General features: G+C 39.2%; 1 protein-coding gene across 1 annotated transcript; it reads left to right on the top strand.

The window, feature by feature from the left end:
* The first annotated feature begins 2,770 nt into the window (after positions 1–2,770).
* Positions 2,771–8,643, top strand: LOC311087336 (uncharacterized protein). The gene is made up of 6 exons (XM_084120676.1): positions 2,771–3,270; positions 3,511–3,556; positions 5,502–5,575; positions 6,318–6,416; positions 6,733–7,013; positions 8,180–8,643. The coding sequence occupies exons 1-5, from the start codon at positions 2,969–2,971 to the stop codon at positions 6,986–6,988; spliced, it is 777 nt and encodes a 258-aa protein (XP_083976802.1). The 5' UTR covers positions 2,771–2,968; the 3' UTR covers positions 6,989–7,013; positions 8,180–8,643.
* The last annotated feature ends 5,489 nt before the right edge of the window (positions 8,644–14,132 follow it).

Raw genomic sequence — 14,132 nt, forward strand, 5'->3', positions numbered from 1 at the left:
ATGCTTCCGCAGAAACCTCCGCAGATTTCCGCAGTTTTCCCCGGAATGTAGTGTCCGTCATTGACAGGCTACAACCTGCGCGCGCGCGCACGCGATTGTGAGGGGGTAGTAGGCTGCGCTGATTCCTGACATGTCATGACTCACATGTAAAACACAAATGTGTAAACACATTTTACATGTAAAATAACATATACTGTATAGACCAACGCTACTTTTGCGTCATCGAAGGGCAACGCCCCTTTTTGGGGGAAGACAAACGGATTCCCCTGAGAACAGAACTCGCTCGCTCTAGACCTGCAAAGTTTCTTGATAGCAAAAATGGCACAAACATACACTCTCTTTGCCGGCCGAGGACCGTGAGCGGTATTTAAAGAAGCTACTGGATAGGGAGTTACAGAGGTGTCCCTTTGAAATGGTCGAAAACTGGATTAATGACCCCACGCAGTGGCCAAATATGGACTATTCTGACATCTACCACTATCTCGTGGAATCACCAAGTAAGTAACGTTAGCCCTTTTTTTTGTCATTAACACACTCACAGTATGACAAACTAGACGATGAGGCCATGTCAAGAGGAGTCGGTGGTTTACTTGGATCATATTTCACTTGATTTAAGCTATTGACAGTTTTGTTGTCGACTAGCTATACTAGTAAGAAACCCTCAAACACTGTAATCAGAACAATCATGTCAGAGGCTAAAAACATAAATAGTCCGTACCTTAAGTGGGGTAGAGACAATGAAAAACATGCCCCATACATAGGTCCCATACATATTTTGCCGTACACTGTAAACCTTTTTACAACTTTCAAAGTCCTAGCACTTTCTAGACACAAGCAGAAACCAGCCAAGTCCACTTTAGTCCTAGCCTGCCACTATTTCAACAGTAAAATCAGTTAACAGCCAAGGTAGCGTGCCTAGTGAGAACGTTAATCACGTAGCTGCTAGCAGCTTCGTCTTTCTAAAGTTATAGCTAGTCGACAACAAAACTATGTCAATAGCTTAAATCAAGTGAAATATGATCCAAGTAAACCACCAACTCCTCTTGACATGGCCTCATCGTCTAGTTTGTACTATTTTTTACAGTCTATGAGTTTGTCATACTGTGAGTGTGTTAATGACAAAAAAAAAAAAAATAGGCTACTTACTTGGTGATTCCACGAGATAGTGGTAGATGTCTGAATAGTCCAAAGAGAGTGTATGTTTGTGCGATTTTTGCTATCAAGAAACTTTGCAGGTCTAGAGCGAGCGAGTTCTGTTCTCAGGGGAATCCGTTTGTTTTCCCCCAAAAAGGGGCGTTACCCTTCGATGACGCAAAAGTAGCGTTGGTCTATATGGTGTATTTTTACTTACATGTTTGTTGCGTATGTGATGGCAATTATTAACGAGTTCCTTTCCCGAGATCACTATGGCAACCAGTAACGGCTTGTCAATAGAGCTTAAGTCCCGCCCCTTCCGCACTTGCTTGGACCTAAATTCGCCTTTGGCTAAGCCACACCCTAGAATGTAGATTGACCAATCACAGCGCAGCCAAGAACGAGCTCCGACCGACCGAGGTCCGACACTTTTTCACAGCGCTCCATTGACTTTAACGCAGGCGTCTCATATTTTTGGTCTCGGCAGGCTATTACCGTCGTAGTTTTATCAAAAATATGGTTAAACGTTGTGCCTGGGGCATTTGTAACACAGATACGCGTTTCCCAGAGAGGTTGGAGGGGGGTTATGGAGCTAAAAGAGTCTCAATAAAGATAAATGCACACACTACATTCACATATGCACACACAGGATTCATAATGCATACGAAGATTCACAAATGCATACAAAATTCAGAAATGCACACAAAATTCATAAATACACACACAATTCAGAAATGCAAACAAAATTTACAAATGCACACAAGATTCAGAAATGCTCAGGACAAGATTCAGAAATGTATTTCTGATGCACACACAAATATATCTTGATTTACAAACTGCTTGCGGTCTGTGAACTTCACTGCATTTGTGTGTGAATTCTGAGACTCCCCTGACTTGGCTCGACACACAAATGCCTTTTTTTTAAACAGGGAATGATCTGCGACCAATCAGATATCTCCCTTGTTTTAGCCAATCACAAGAACGCACCCCACGTGGGGGATTGTTTACTTATAAGCCAATCACATGAAGTGCGGGCGCGGGCGCGGTGGGTGGAGTTCTGTCAGTTGGTTGAGACCTCAACATGGCTTCTGGCAACGACAGGGGAGCGGTAAGTATAACTTGACGTGTTTAGCTAGTTATCTCCTTGTTATGAGATGTTGTGTAATTGTTAATGTTAACCGGTTTAATTGTGCAACTATCAACATAAGCTAGCGAGCTGAGCTAGCGCGTCTGCATGCTAATATAGGGTCAGGCTAGTATCTTTCCATAAAGTTCTTGTGAATTAAGTGACTGTTTGACCCAGTTTCGGGTCCAATTTTGCGTTGTATGTGAAACCGGCATAAGACGAAGCTGAAGTTGGCCTCCAATTCACAGATTCTGATTCTGCATTTAAGGGGAAAGTTGAGAAAAAGTTTACAGACAGCAAGTGAATAAAATTAAATGTCTATTTCTCTCTATCCCTTAGGAATCACTGAAGCGTGAAATCCTTCAGAGATTGCATGACCGACTGCTACACATCTTGGAGAGGCAGCCTCTTGACATGGAAGGGTTACATTTTGTTTGCCATCAGAATTTAGTTTTATTAAGTGCTCTGGATGACGCAGTGAATGTAGGTGAAGAATTACTGTATGCACTTACAAATTTAAGTACTGTTATCCAGCAGGAGATAGAGAATGAGCAGACATTTATAACACTGGATTTGCAGAAGGGCTTTCGTGGGCGTCCACGATTGACGACGTCAGCAGAGACCCTCACACATCTTCTAGAACTTGGGCTGCCATCAAAATGCATCGCTAGACTCCTCGGTGTGTCGAGAGCTACGCTTTTTAGGCGGATGGCTGAAAATGATCTGTTTATATCTGCCTCATACAGTGGCTGCAGTGATGATGAATTGGACTCATTGATCACAGGAATTAAGAGCACAATGCCAGATGCTGGGTGCAGAGTAGTCAAAGGTGCTCTACTTGCACAGGGACACAGAGTGCAATGGAACAGAGTGTATGCATCCATGCATCGCGTGGACAGTGTAGGTGCGCTTTCCAGGATGACTCGTCTGAGATGTGTGGTGAGGAGGACGTACACGGTTCCTTACCCGAAGTACATGGTGCACATTGACACCAATCACAAGCTCATCAGGTATGTCTGCACACTATCTGTATAGTTCGTTTTTGTTTCTAGTTGTGTATCTGGCATTGTGTATATTGCATCACATCAACCAGAGTAATAGATCACAGTGAACTTCATTGAATTATAGTGCCATGAACTGATTTTATTCTGCTTACATTCCCATAGATATTGTATTGTAAGACATAGGCTGTTGGAGATGTTATGTAGTGTGTTTTGGACTTAATACTTGTCTGATTTATTTTAACCTAGGTACAACTTTGTTATTTTTGGAGGAATAGATGGCTATTCAAGAAAGGTAAGAATTTTACCTGTCAAGGACAAAGAACTGCAAAATGTTACTGATAGACCCCATTTTAAGCATGGAAGATGTTTTCTTCTCATACGTTTCAGTTTATTTTCTGTACAAACAGGTAGTGTTCCTTAGAAACTGTTCAGTTCAGTTCAGTTCAACTTTATTGACAGACTCAAGGTCCATTAGAAAACCATCCAACATTACAGACACTCAACCCCTCCCTAAAAAAAACAAAAAAAACAATTACCAATTATAAAAGACAGTTATACCAGTGCTTCCACAGATGTGACTGGTATCGCACAACACTTTCACTAGGATTTGCCAGTAACTTAATAATACCATTCTGAGAACCATCCAGTCGACCAATAAATTTGTACATCAGATTTCTCAATAAAGCCTGGAAAGTGTTGACTCTTGCCTTACAAAACAATTCACTTGCACTACACCACCTAGGTTTTTGAAGCAATATCCGCATACAGTCATTATAGGCCACCTGAAGCTTATGTATGGTTGTCTTTTTAAACTTGGCCCACAATGGGGCAGTGTAGAGTGGAGTACAGTAGGCTTGAAAGAGCCTTATCTTAACATTGTCTGAACACATATAGAATTTTCTTGCTAACATGTTAGCTTGAGCATAAATCATACGACACTGCCTATACATGTCATCATCATCAGACAATTGATCTGTGAGGAAGTGCCCCAGGTATATTTGCCTGACAGATAAAAAACTGGAAAGTTGAGGTCTTTATCCCCTTTTGTTCTGCATATCATGACAACACTCTTCTTAGCATTATACTGCACATCATATTTGAGCCCATAATCAGAACATATATTCAGCAACTGTTGAAATCCAGCACTGCTAGGGGAAACAATAGCCAGATCATCGGCATACATAAAATGATTTATTAAAGCGTTACCAATCATACAACCGGTTTTGCCGCCTCTTAGTTGTTCTGATAAGTCATTCATATACAGGTTGAAAAGGGCCGGGGAGAGTAACCCCCCTTGTCTTACTCCATTACCAACACTAAACGTTTATATATATATATACGTTAAATATATTTGACTTCTATGGTTTTCTGTCATCAGCAGTGTAGCCTACCCCTAGGGTCAGTCCATACCAACTCACCTGTAACCTCCTAATTCATGTTATAGATTTTCACTGTAATTTGAAAAAGTCAGAATCAGCCGGTCTTTGCAAACTCCTATAGCTTTACTCCAAATACTGATTAAATTATGCATTTTAAAGTGGGGTCTTCTGATCCTGATTCTTTGTATGTGTATGCTAAGCCTCACCAGTTGCTTATTTTTTAGATTTGCCCTGAACATCCAAGAGACCATTAGGATAATTTGCAACATGAATTCTGTATGTATTTTTGAAATGTGAAAACGAACGGAGAAACTAATCTTTGAAAATTAAAGATTGTTTGTTTGCATTAGGCTATTTACATGAATACATGTAGCAAATGTCCTTATGTTCTCTTGGATGTTCATGACAAATTAAAAAACAAGCAACTGGTTAGCCTTGGCATACACAGCATATTCCTGAGTCCCGTTGATTTTTAATAGATTCTTTACTTGAATGGTTTCAGGAAAGTCAATGACATGAACATGTTAACTTTGAGGGTGTACTTTTAACCTTTAACAATTTTCCTGCCATGTTTACATCTGTCCCATTCAGTGAACTATTCCTCATACCAATGCAGTTTTATCAGTGCTGAACTCTTTATTATGAACTGAACTCAAATTAACTGTTTTGATGATTTCTCATGTCATGAAATCCCGTTGTAAATTGAATGATTCAATAGTTCAATAGTTCTTACTGTTCCACCTGTCATTTAGACATTGTTTTTACCCCTTCAGAACTTTGTCAGCTGACTTATTTTACAGGGGAAAATACACTCTTGACAGTATTGATGTATTATTCTATTTGTTCCTGTATGTGTAGATGATGTACCTTAAAGTAGCAGACAACAACCGATCTGATACCCACCTGGCATTCTTCAATGAAGCTCCTCTGAGGTAGTGATGTTATTTAATTGTAATTATTATTGTAATTGCGTAAATTTGAGGCTTCCCTCAAAAGGCTTCATCAGATAAAAAAAACACTCAAATTATTATTGCACATATAGTAGTGCTTTGCAGTTGGTTCAAAGTAGCATAGTCTGAACACATGCTTGGACCTACAAGTGGACGGACATCATCATCACAAACCCCTCCAGGTCACTAAATTGCATCTGAAACTTGTATAAGCTCATTAGCACATCTATGTACAATTGTTAAAGATGATATTACAGAATTCTCAATGGTCTCTTTCTCTTTCACATGACATGGGCTACTTTTAAATTGTTGTCTCTAACATTAATCAACTACAGTATGCTGTAACCTCACACATACTTACTTAGAGTTATATATACAAACATACTTCGAGTTGACTGAACTAATTCTGATCAGCTGTTCTGGAACTCAGAGTTTCACATATCAGGCTCAGTTTTTAAGCCTGCTTTCTGAAACAGGGCCCAGTATTCTTGCTTTTTTACCGGTTTAGGAAAGAAAAACAATTGAAGTGACTTGTATTTCTCATTATACGTTATGAGCACCTACAGATCAATTATACTACATACAGTACATAGACCTGTCAGACCATATTTTATTACAATATTATGCAAAAATGCAGGGAAATTTAAAGGATTCACGTATTATTTGTTGGCACTTCTGCATAATTGTGTCCTTGATGGGACCAAAATTCATGTTTTATTTTCAGAGTGAGAGGAGATCACAGAGGGATAGCGGATTTAATGTTCTCAGTTCGTGGAACTGACATTAACAGCTTCATTGCGGGGAAAAGCGTACACAATCAGCGGTGAGTAAAAACTTAATTTTGGAAGCCTAAAGGTAGTATTTATTAAGATGCCTACCATAAGCATTTGTAAGAACAGACAATATCCTCACCAAAAAAATCTACTGGCCATGATCGCAAACATAAAAAATAAAAAAAACTCTTAGAATTTAATTTATAGTATTAACTCCCATGTCAGTTGATTTCTATTAAAATGTATACAATAATCAATTTGAAACATGGCCATTTATTCAATGGCTGGGGAAAAGTTAAGTTATTCAAAGGATCTTAAAGGACAAGTTATGAAAAATGTATTATTTTCCTCCTTTTTTTTATACAGGATTGAGCGCCTCTGGCGTGATTTGTTCATGAGTGTTACAGGAGTGTATTACAATATCCTGCACTCTCTTGAGGACGAACACCTACTTGACATCAGCAACGTCATACACATATTCTGCTGCCACTATGTTTTCCTACCGCGCATTCAGGCAAGCCTAGATGTCTTCAGTGATGCGTGGGACAACCATCCCATCAGGACTGAGCAGACCCTGACACGTGACACCCAATCAGTTGTGGCAGGTGGGCCAAGCCCTTAACCCCGTTGCAGATCCTGATTCTGAGGTAAATAATGCATTAGTAATGTTGATCCTAAATCAATTAAAAAGCCAAATGCCAAAAAATGAAGGTTGTTCTGATTCTTGACCCTTATTAATTGAAGTCCCTTTCTTGGGATTCAAAAAGCCATGGCTTGGTGCAAGCAAGAATAGGATTGTTTGTGTGCACCTCTAGTGAAGTGACAAGAATCTGAGCATAGCCAGGGCCCTGTTTCAGAAAGCAGGCTTAACAAACTGAGCTTATCCCTGAGCTCTGAGTTCATTTCGTGTTTAATGAAATTATGTAAAACACATTCAGACTATCAGCAGATAATAATGCAAAAACTCACTTTTAAACTACATTTCTTTGTTTCAGCTGCACCACAGTCATCCTCACTCAGAAATATGCACATCATAGCCTATCCAACATAACTACCATATAGATGTTCCGATCAGTGCAACTACCATATGAAAGATTTGTTCATTGATTGGTTTTATACAGATTAGTTTAGTGATTAGGCTACTACAGTAGTAGCTGTCCAACCTGACAGCTGCCTTAATGTCCACATAGTCACAGTAAAGGACAGTGTAGCCTATAGATTTTATTCTGTGCTGAAGAGAAATCCACGATGTCCGGAGATTCTCTCCGTCATCGATGACAGATTTTAATCTGATTAATCAGATTAATAAAGCGGTCATGTTCAAGATCATGTTTGGGTAAAAAATAAAAAAATAAAACGATCTAAAAAAAAAAATCTAACCGGGATTTCAATGTTTCTAAAGATGTAAATGCGTTCAGATATGTGCTTTGATAGCGACATTATGAATGAGGAAAACTCAGCGTTTGTTCACAGCGCAAGTTACGAGGGTTACTGATCTAGAGTTTATCTGATCTTGCTCTCTGAAACTGAAAACCCAGAGTTTCCACTCATCTCAGGCTGAACATACTAATTCACTAAACCTGCTTTCTGAAACAGGGCCCAGGTCTTTTCTTGGTCTTGAATATGTAATTACCTTCACATTTTAACACAATCAATGATTCATTTATTTACATAAAATAGAATCCATTTTTCTATATTGTCTGAAATGATTACCTGTTTTGTAATAAGTAGTGATATGGGCTCAGTGCACAAGTGTAAATTTGTTCAATAACATTTAATATGCCTAATTTTTATACACGCATGTCTTTGTCAGGGAATACCCATCCCAGAGATTCAATGGGAGGAGAGTGGCTACACAAATGAGCCTCATTCCGGGGTCAATATCCCTGAACTGGACAGTCCTCTTTTGGATCTGGAAATGATAGCACTGCGAGACAACATGGATCCATTGCAGCAATCGGACTGTTTCGGGGCGGATATATACCTCAACACTGTCCAATATGTTGAGAACTTAATTGAGGCAAGATAAAAGAGCATGTGGCTCTCTTGCCACTTTCCAGTGGCTTCCTGTGACTTTGACCAAAATTTTTACAGAAAATACTTAAGAACATTTTAAATGATATTTTGATTTTGCCTTATGCTAGGAGCCCAGGATCCTCCATACTAATTGACACTACAAATGAATACAGTAAGTTAGTATGAATTTTATAAATAAGAAGTTTGTGTCTGGGCATTTTATTTTGAAAAGGAATAAAATCCACCCCTAGTTTCCTCTCTACAGTGGCCATTGGATGTTTTGGAAAAGCAAGCCTCGTCCTTAGCTAGGGTGACTGAAAGCTAAGTCACATTTGGTGCTGTATCCTGGGAAAGAACATGGTCCACACGGTCTATGGAGGACAACGCAAAGGATTTCCAGGACTTAACAGCTGTAGCTTAGTCAGGAGAAAATTCCATAGGACGAGTCTTTTCAGACAAATGATCATTGGAATTAGTTTAATAGATACCTTTCAGCAACAACATTAAAAACAACCTGCCATATATTTTTCCGGTCCCCCTTGTGCTGCCAAAACAGCCCTGACACAGTTGGGGCATGGATTCAGGACCTTTGAGGTGGAACTGGAATGTTGGCACCTGGGGCCTGTACCATGAAGGCGGTTTAGGTGGCTAGCCAGCTGTGTTTCAGTTTAGTTTCCACTAACCCTGGGTTTTAGGTACTATGAAAGTAGCTTGGCTTTAATCGGTGTTCGTTGCCATGGTATCTTACGCTGCACGGCTAACCTGCTCCGGGGCAGGCTATGTTCTGGATTCAAGATCTCAGACTGAAGTTTGACCAATCAGCTGAGAGCAAAGAAACATATAGGTGACGTAACTTATTCCCAGTGTCTGTTACAATGACTTCACCTTTTCTTCCAAATCTTGTGGACATCTCAGCGCAAATTGTTTGACGAGCACTTCGTAGAGAAAGAGTTTTTAGCCAGACAAAATCCCCTTGCCTTTCCTGGTAGTTACTTGTATGAAAGATACATATTTTCCACGGAAGGAATGTCTTATCTTTGTGTCTTATCAGGAGTACATGAATAGTTTCATTAATAGTGTTCCCCGGACATTTATTGACCATGTTCATAAAAGAGGGCTTTTATAAAATTGCCAGTAGGGTGACATCACATGAACACACTTCTTTTTTCTTTTCTTTTTTTAAAGCAAATTTCACAAATGTACTATACAATATAATACATGTTAAGAATTATTTGATATCTTTTTTATTATTATTCTGTTAATCTTATGATAGGATTCCCTAGAGTCATCATTGCTACATGTATGCAGTCTATTGCTCCAATCTCCACTGCTCTAGGAGAATATGAGGCAGATCATGTTAATAGGAAGTCCTATCACAGCCTTAATGTTCAGGTAGAGATGATGTGAATGTTAGATGATTATTTTCTGTGAGATGAATCTTTAAATTAATAGTAACATTAACATATATAACAATAAACTACTAAACATTTCATCTGCAGACGACTTGTGGTCATGAACATATGATCAAGTTTGGATGCCAAATGGCCTGGCTCCAGTGCTTGACTCATGAATTTCCGTGAGTCTGTGTTGTGTCAGCGCTTTGAGGAAAGCAAGTTAAATTTGGTACAGTACAAAACACTGTTAATTTGAACTGAGCTAGAAAAACCTACACAATAACCCCCTATCATGACCCTCAGACAGGGCCACAGCACCGCTTCAGTGTGGCCCTCAGTAAAACCAGAGTGAAGATAGAGATGACCTTTGGCCTCCTAAAGCCACATTTCAACTGTGTTCGGCGCTTATAAAGGCTCCTCTGCCCTCCCTCTCGTTGTCGCACTTGTTTCACAGACTGTACTGGTGACTTCTGTGTGGCAACTGGGCCTTCTTGCAAGAATAAAATACTTTTAATGATCATTTGAATTTCAGAGTGTCTCTTACGCAGTGATGATTGTTTAATGAGAATTTTTTGCCACAACAAGGCTATATTACACATACTGTAGGCTACACACATACTTTTACATCAATATAGAACGTATTTGTTTAACTTACACATTAACAATCAGCAATCTTTCTCCAACGTCTTCTCTTGCTTTGGCAGCAGAGACCGTATTGTTTCGAGCTTGAAATACATATTTAAATTCATCGTAATTATGAATGATTATCTCTTGCTCCTCCGCGGAAAAATATATCGCTCTCGCTCTACCCGCGATTGGCTGTTCAGTGCCGACGTCACTCTTTTATGTGCACGCGCGCGTGGAGTAATCATAGCTTAAGGATCAAAGCCTGAGTTGACAGAGAGAGTTGATGAGCTGCATCATGGTACCAATAAAGCCTGACTGCATCAGTTTGGTTTTGTCAACTCAAAACTAATCCTGTAACCCTGAGTTTGTTCAACTACCATCATGGTACAGGCTCCAGGTCCTTTGGGTCTTGTTTGTTGCTGGGTTATTTTCAACATTCATGGAGTGTTGACTTTTTACGTGTGCTTTGCATACTATTTGTAAATAAGACATTTTAATAAAGAACTGATTTATTGCTTTAAAGAAATTCCTGTATTTTTTAAACCTGGTCCCTGTAACGGTGGTGAAAACAATTTTGGAATTGGTCCAATATTGAGTGAGAAGGCCATTTCAAATGGCTACATAAACCAGGGCAATTGTGCTACATAAAGAATAAGACCATAAAAATGCTTGTTTAACACCTTTAATGTTGTTCAAGGAAACACACAATTCTGGGAAGTCTTGTGTAAATTTATCAAATGTAGCAGTACAGTTGTATTTACAACACATCACTAAAGGGGTAACACATTTAGACAAATCGGTTTTACTAAACCAACATTGTTAGAACATTCATCATTTAGAACATTACTGTAAAAGGGCAACAGTAATATTGGAGAAACTGGTATCTACCTAAACATCTGAATGTATTAAACATGTACTAGCTGTATAAACTGTTCAATAATTACAACTAAATGTCTATGAAAGTCTGAGCTTAATGAACTAGAGAGGCCAAGAAAGCTGCCACAGCTCTCAAAGAGATGATCTTTATATGATCCAAGCTCATTGCACTGCAGAGGACATCACAAAAGTACACTAGCAGCTAGATTAAGAATATGAAAATCACTAAAGAACTAGTGCAAATTAAAAAAACACAGGCTAAAGACAATCACCAAACCAACTCCAAAGTATTTATTGACAGGTGAAGGTGGTGCCTAACAATCAAGTAGAATAATCAAACTTTATAACGTTAATGGTGCATAAATTAGCAGGAATTGCTCTTTTAAGTGATTCCATTTCAAAAGAGGGACTGAGTGCAAGAACTTGATGACATTTGCACCTACACAAGTCCAAAGCCAGAACTTACAGAACTGAGGGCCATCATCAAGTCCTGGTGAAAAATCTTGTAGGTCTGGTAGTGGCTAGTCTCGCGTAGCCAGACCTTCAGACTGACGGCTGAAGGTCTGGAATTCATAGCAGCTTTCTTTGGCCAAGGCCCGCCCATAAGGCCGTTTGACCGACATGTCAAACAACCAATTACAGTTCGTTTCGTTCAGCGTCACGTTTCGGGGCGTGGAAATGTCCCCACAACAACAGACCGGCGTGCAACAAGTCAGTCAGCACAGAAAATCAAAGAAGGAGAAGAAAACAAGCAGTAAGTCATTGATCTGTTCGTGCACGCATACTTTTGAGAATCCTACGTTTAGCTGATCTTGATAAATGCGCATTGTCACTCATGTAAACACAACAGTTTTTCTTCCGCAATCACACGTCTGCGCTTTGATTCCCGGCGGACCGAAAATAAACGCGACACTCGCGCCCCCGGAAATCCGCTAAAATTCAACCAATCAGATGACGACTTCGACATTCCTGAAGTGTTTCCAGTTAAGTGTACCATATGCATCAGACGTTTAGCCAACGTTCCGTGGGCGTGACGTCTGAGGCTGAGACTAGGTAGTGGCTGGGGAGCTTCACCTTGAAGAAGCAGGTGTGAGCCACTGGATAAGCTGAGGTTACAACCTCAACATTGAGTTTTCTTGTTGGCAGTTCCCACCCCACCCAAAACTTCATCAGGTCACGCAGCACATCTGGTGATGCTATGGAAGAGAAAATTGTACTTGTGACCCCTCAAAACTTTACATTGGAGTAGATCTTTAAAAAAATATGAAGTAACGATTCTCTCATAAAATTCTTATCTTTTCAACAAATCCAGTTATGGCACTCTTAGATACTCAAGTAAAGATAACACATCAGCAATGCTTGCTGTTTAGACAGGCTTTAAAACAGATGACAAATAATAATGTGCTAAACTTCAAAATATCACAGTGCTGAACTTAAACAGTACAAACTTTACAAAAGTAAAATCCCTGTAGTCTCTTTTCCTCTCCTAGTTTAGAACGTCAAAAGGATTACGTTAAATGCTGCTGTAAAAACTGTAATGTAAACTAAGTATAAAGTTTACTTTAGCAATTTTATGTGCATTTGTGTTTCATTTCATCTCAGTGTGAGCTGGGCTTTACTGTTTCTGTCAAACATTCACATTTGTGTCTTCTCCTTTCCCTGCGCTGTTGTAAAGCACACAGCAGAGGACAGAAAGGAGGAGCGAGAGAAACATGACCATTTGACAATAAAACAGTAAACCAGCTCACACTGAGATGAAATGAAACACAAATGCACATAAAACATGGTAAATATGAAGAACCACTTTATTATTGCAGCAACTGGGATTGTTATGAGGAAACAATTATGTGTGAATTAAGAGGAGAATGAAAAATAAGGAAATAAAGACCATTTACAGAATTACCTTCCTCTATGAATTTTCTCAAAAATCCAGTGACAAGACTGATTTTCTCCAATGGAACAGTGTCGTCCTCATCCTCGTCGCTGTCAACGTTGGGTTGTGGCCAGGTAATGCTCTGGATCACGGTCTACAAGGGATCAAATATAAATATATTTCATGTCAGGATTGAAACTTATTAAATGTTGCAAAGTGATCTCAAAATTGTAGTGATCTTTTTATGAATGAACTATCTATTTCTGTCACATAAGTAACACAACTTTAACATATGACTAAAATAAACCATTCATTTTAGATGTACACACCCCTGTGACACCAAACAAAACTACACACAGTCTTTGCAAAAATAAAATCATAAAAATCGTGCAGTGTGAACTAGGCTTTACCTGTGGGTTAAGATCCTTACTTGACTCCCTTGGGAAAATTAAGGGGTGGACATCTGGCCTAGCTGAAAGAAGTGGCCAGATTCCTGTTTGTTTAAGGCCTTTCCGTATTTGTTTAATTGGCTGTTTAACACGGTGAAGTACCTGCAGACAGACAAAATTTACACAGAGGCACTATTTTATAGGAAAGAGATCGTAGGCACAGATGTAACATGACTCATGTTAACATGAACATGAGTTACACGGCCAACCTCCAATATAAATACTAACAAGGTAATTTATAAAAATAATTACTGCATGTGAAAGCAGTTCCTGGAACAGCCAGACACGATTGGTGGAGGTTGGAAATGGAAGATCCCAGGACAGGCAAAGATCAGTCACTTTGGTGTTTTCTTCTGCAGTAAGTTCAGCATTCTTCAGCTAAAGCAGGTACACATTCACAAAAGGTAAAATAATTTAATAATTACATGAAAAGTTGTCACCAGACAATCCACAAAAAGGCAAAAGGTACAATAAAAATAACTAACATTTGGAGTAAATAACAGACACCAAAAGCTTTGGAAATCACAAATT

This window comes from Abramis brama (assembly GCF_963993115.1).
Source record: "Abramis brama genome assembly, chromosome: 7".
Taxonomy (NCBI): Eukaryota; Metazoa; Chordata; class Actinopteri; order Cypriniformes; family Leuciscidae; genus Abramis; species Abramis brama.

Bases quoted from the DNA above. Each gene is read 5' to 3' on its own strand.
- LOC311087336 (XM_084120676.1), top strand. From the start codon at position 2,969: ATGGCTGAAAATGATCTGTTTATATCTGCCTCATACAGTGGCTGCAGT. The intron at 5,576-6,317 runs GTAGTGATGTTA...TTTTATTTTCAG, and splicing joins TTCAATGAAGCTCCTCTGAG to AGTGAGAGGAGATCACAGAG. The intron at 6,417-6,732 runs GTGAGTAAAAAC...TTTTTTATACAG, and splicing joins AAAAGCGTACACAATCAGCG to GATTGAGCGCCTCTGGCGTG.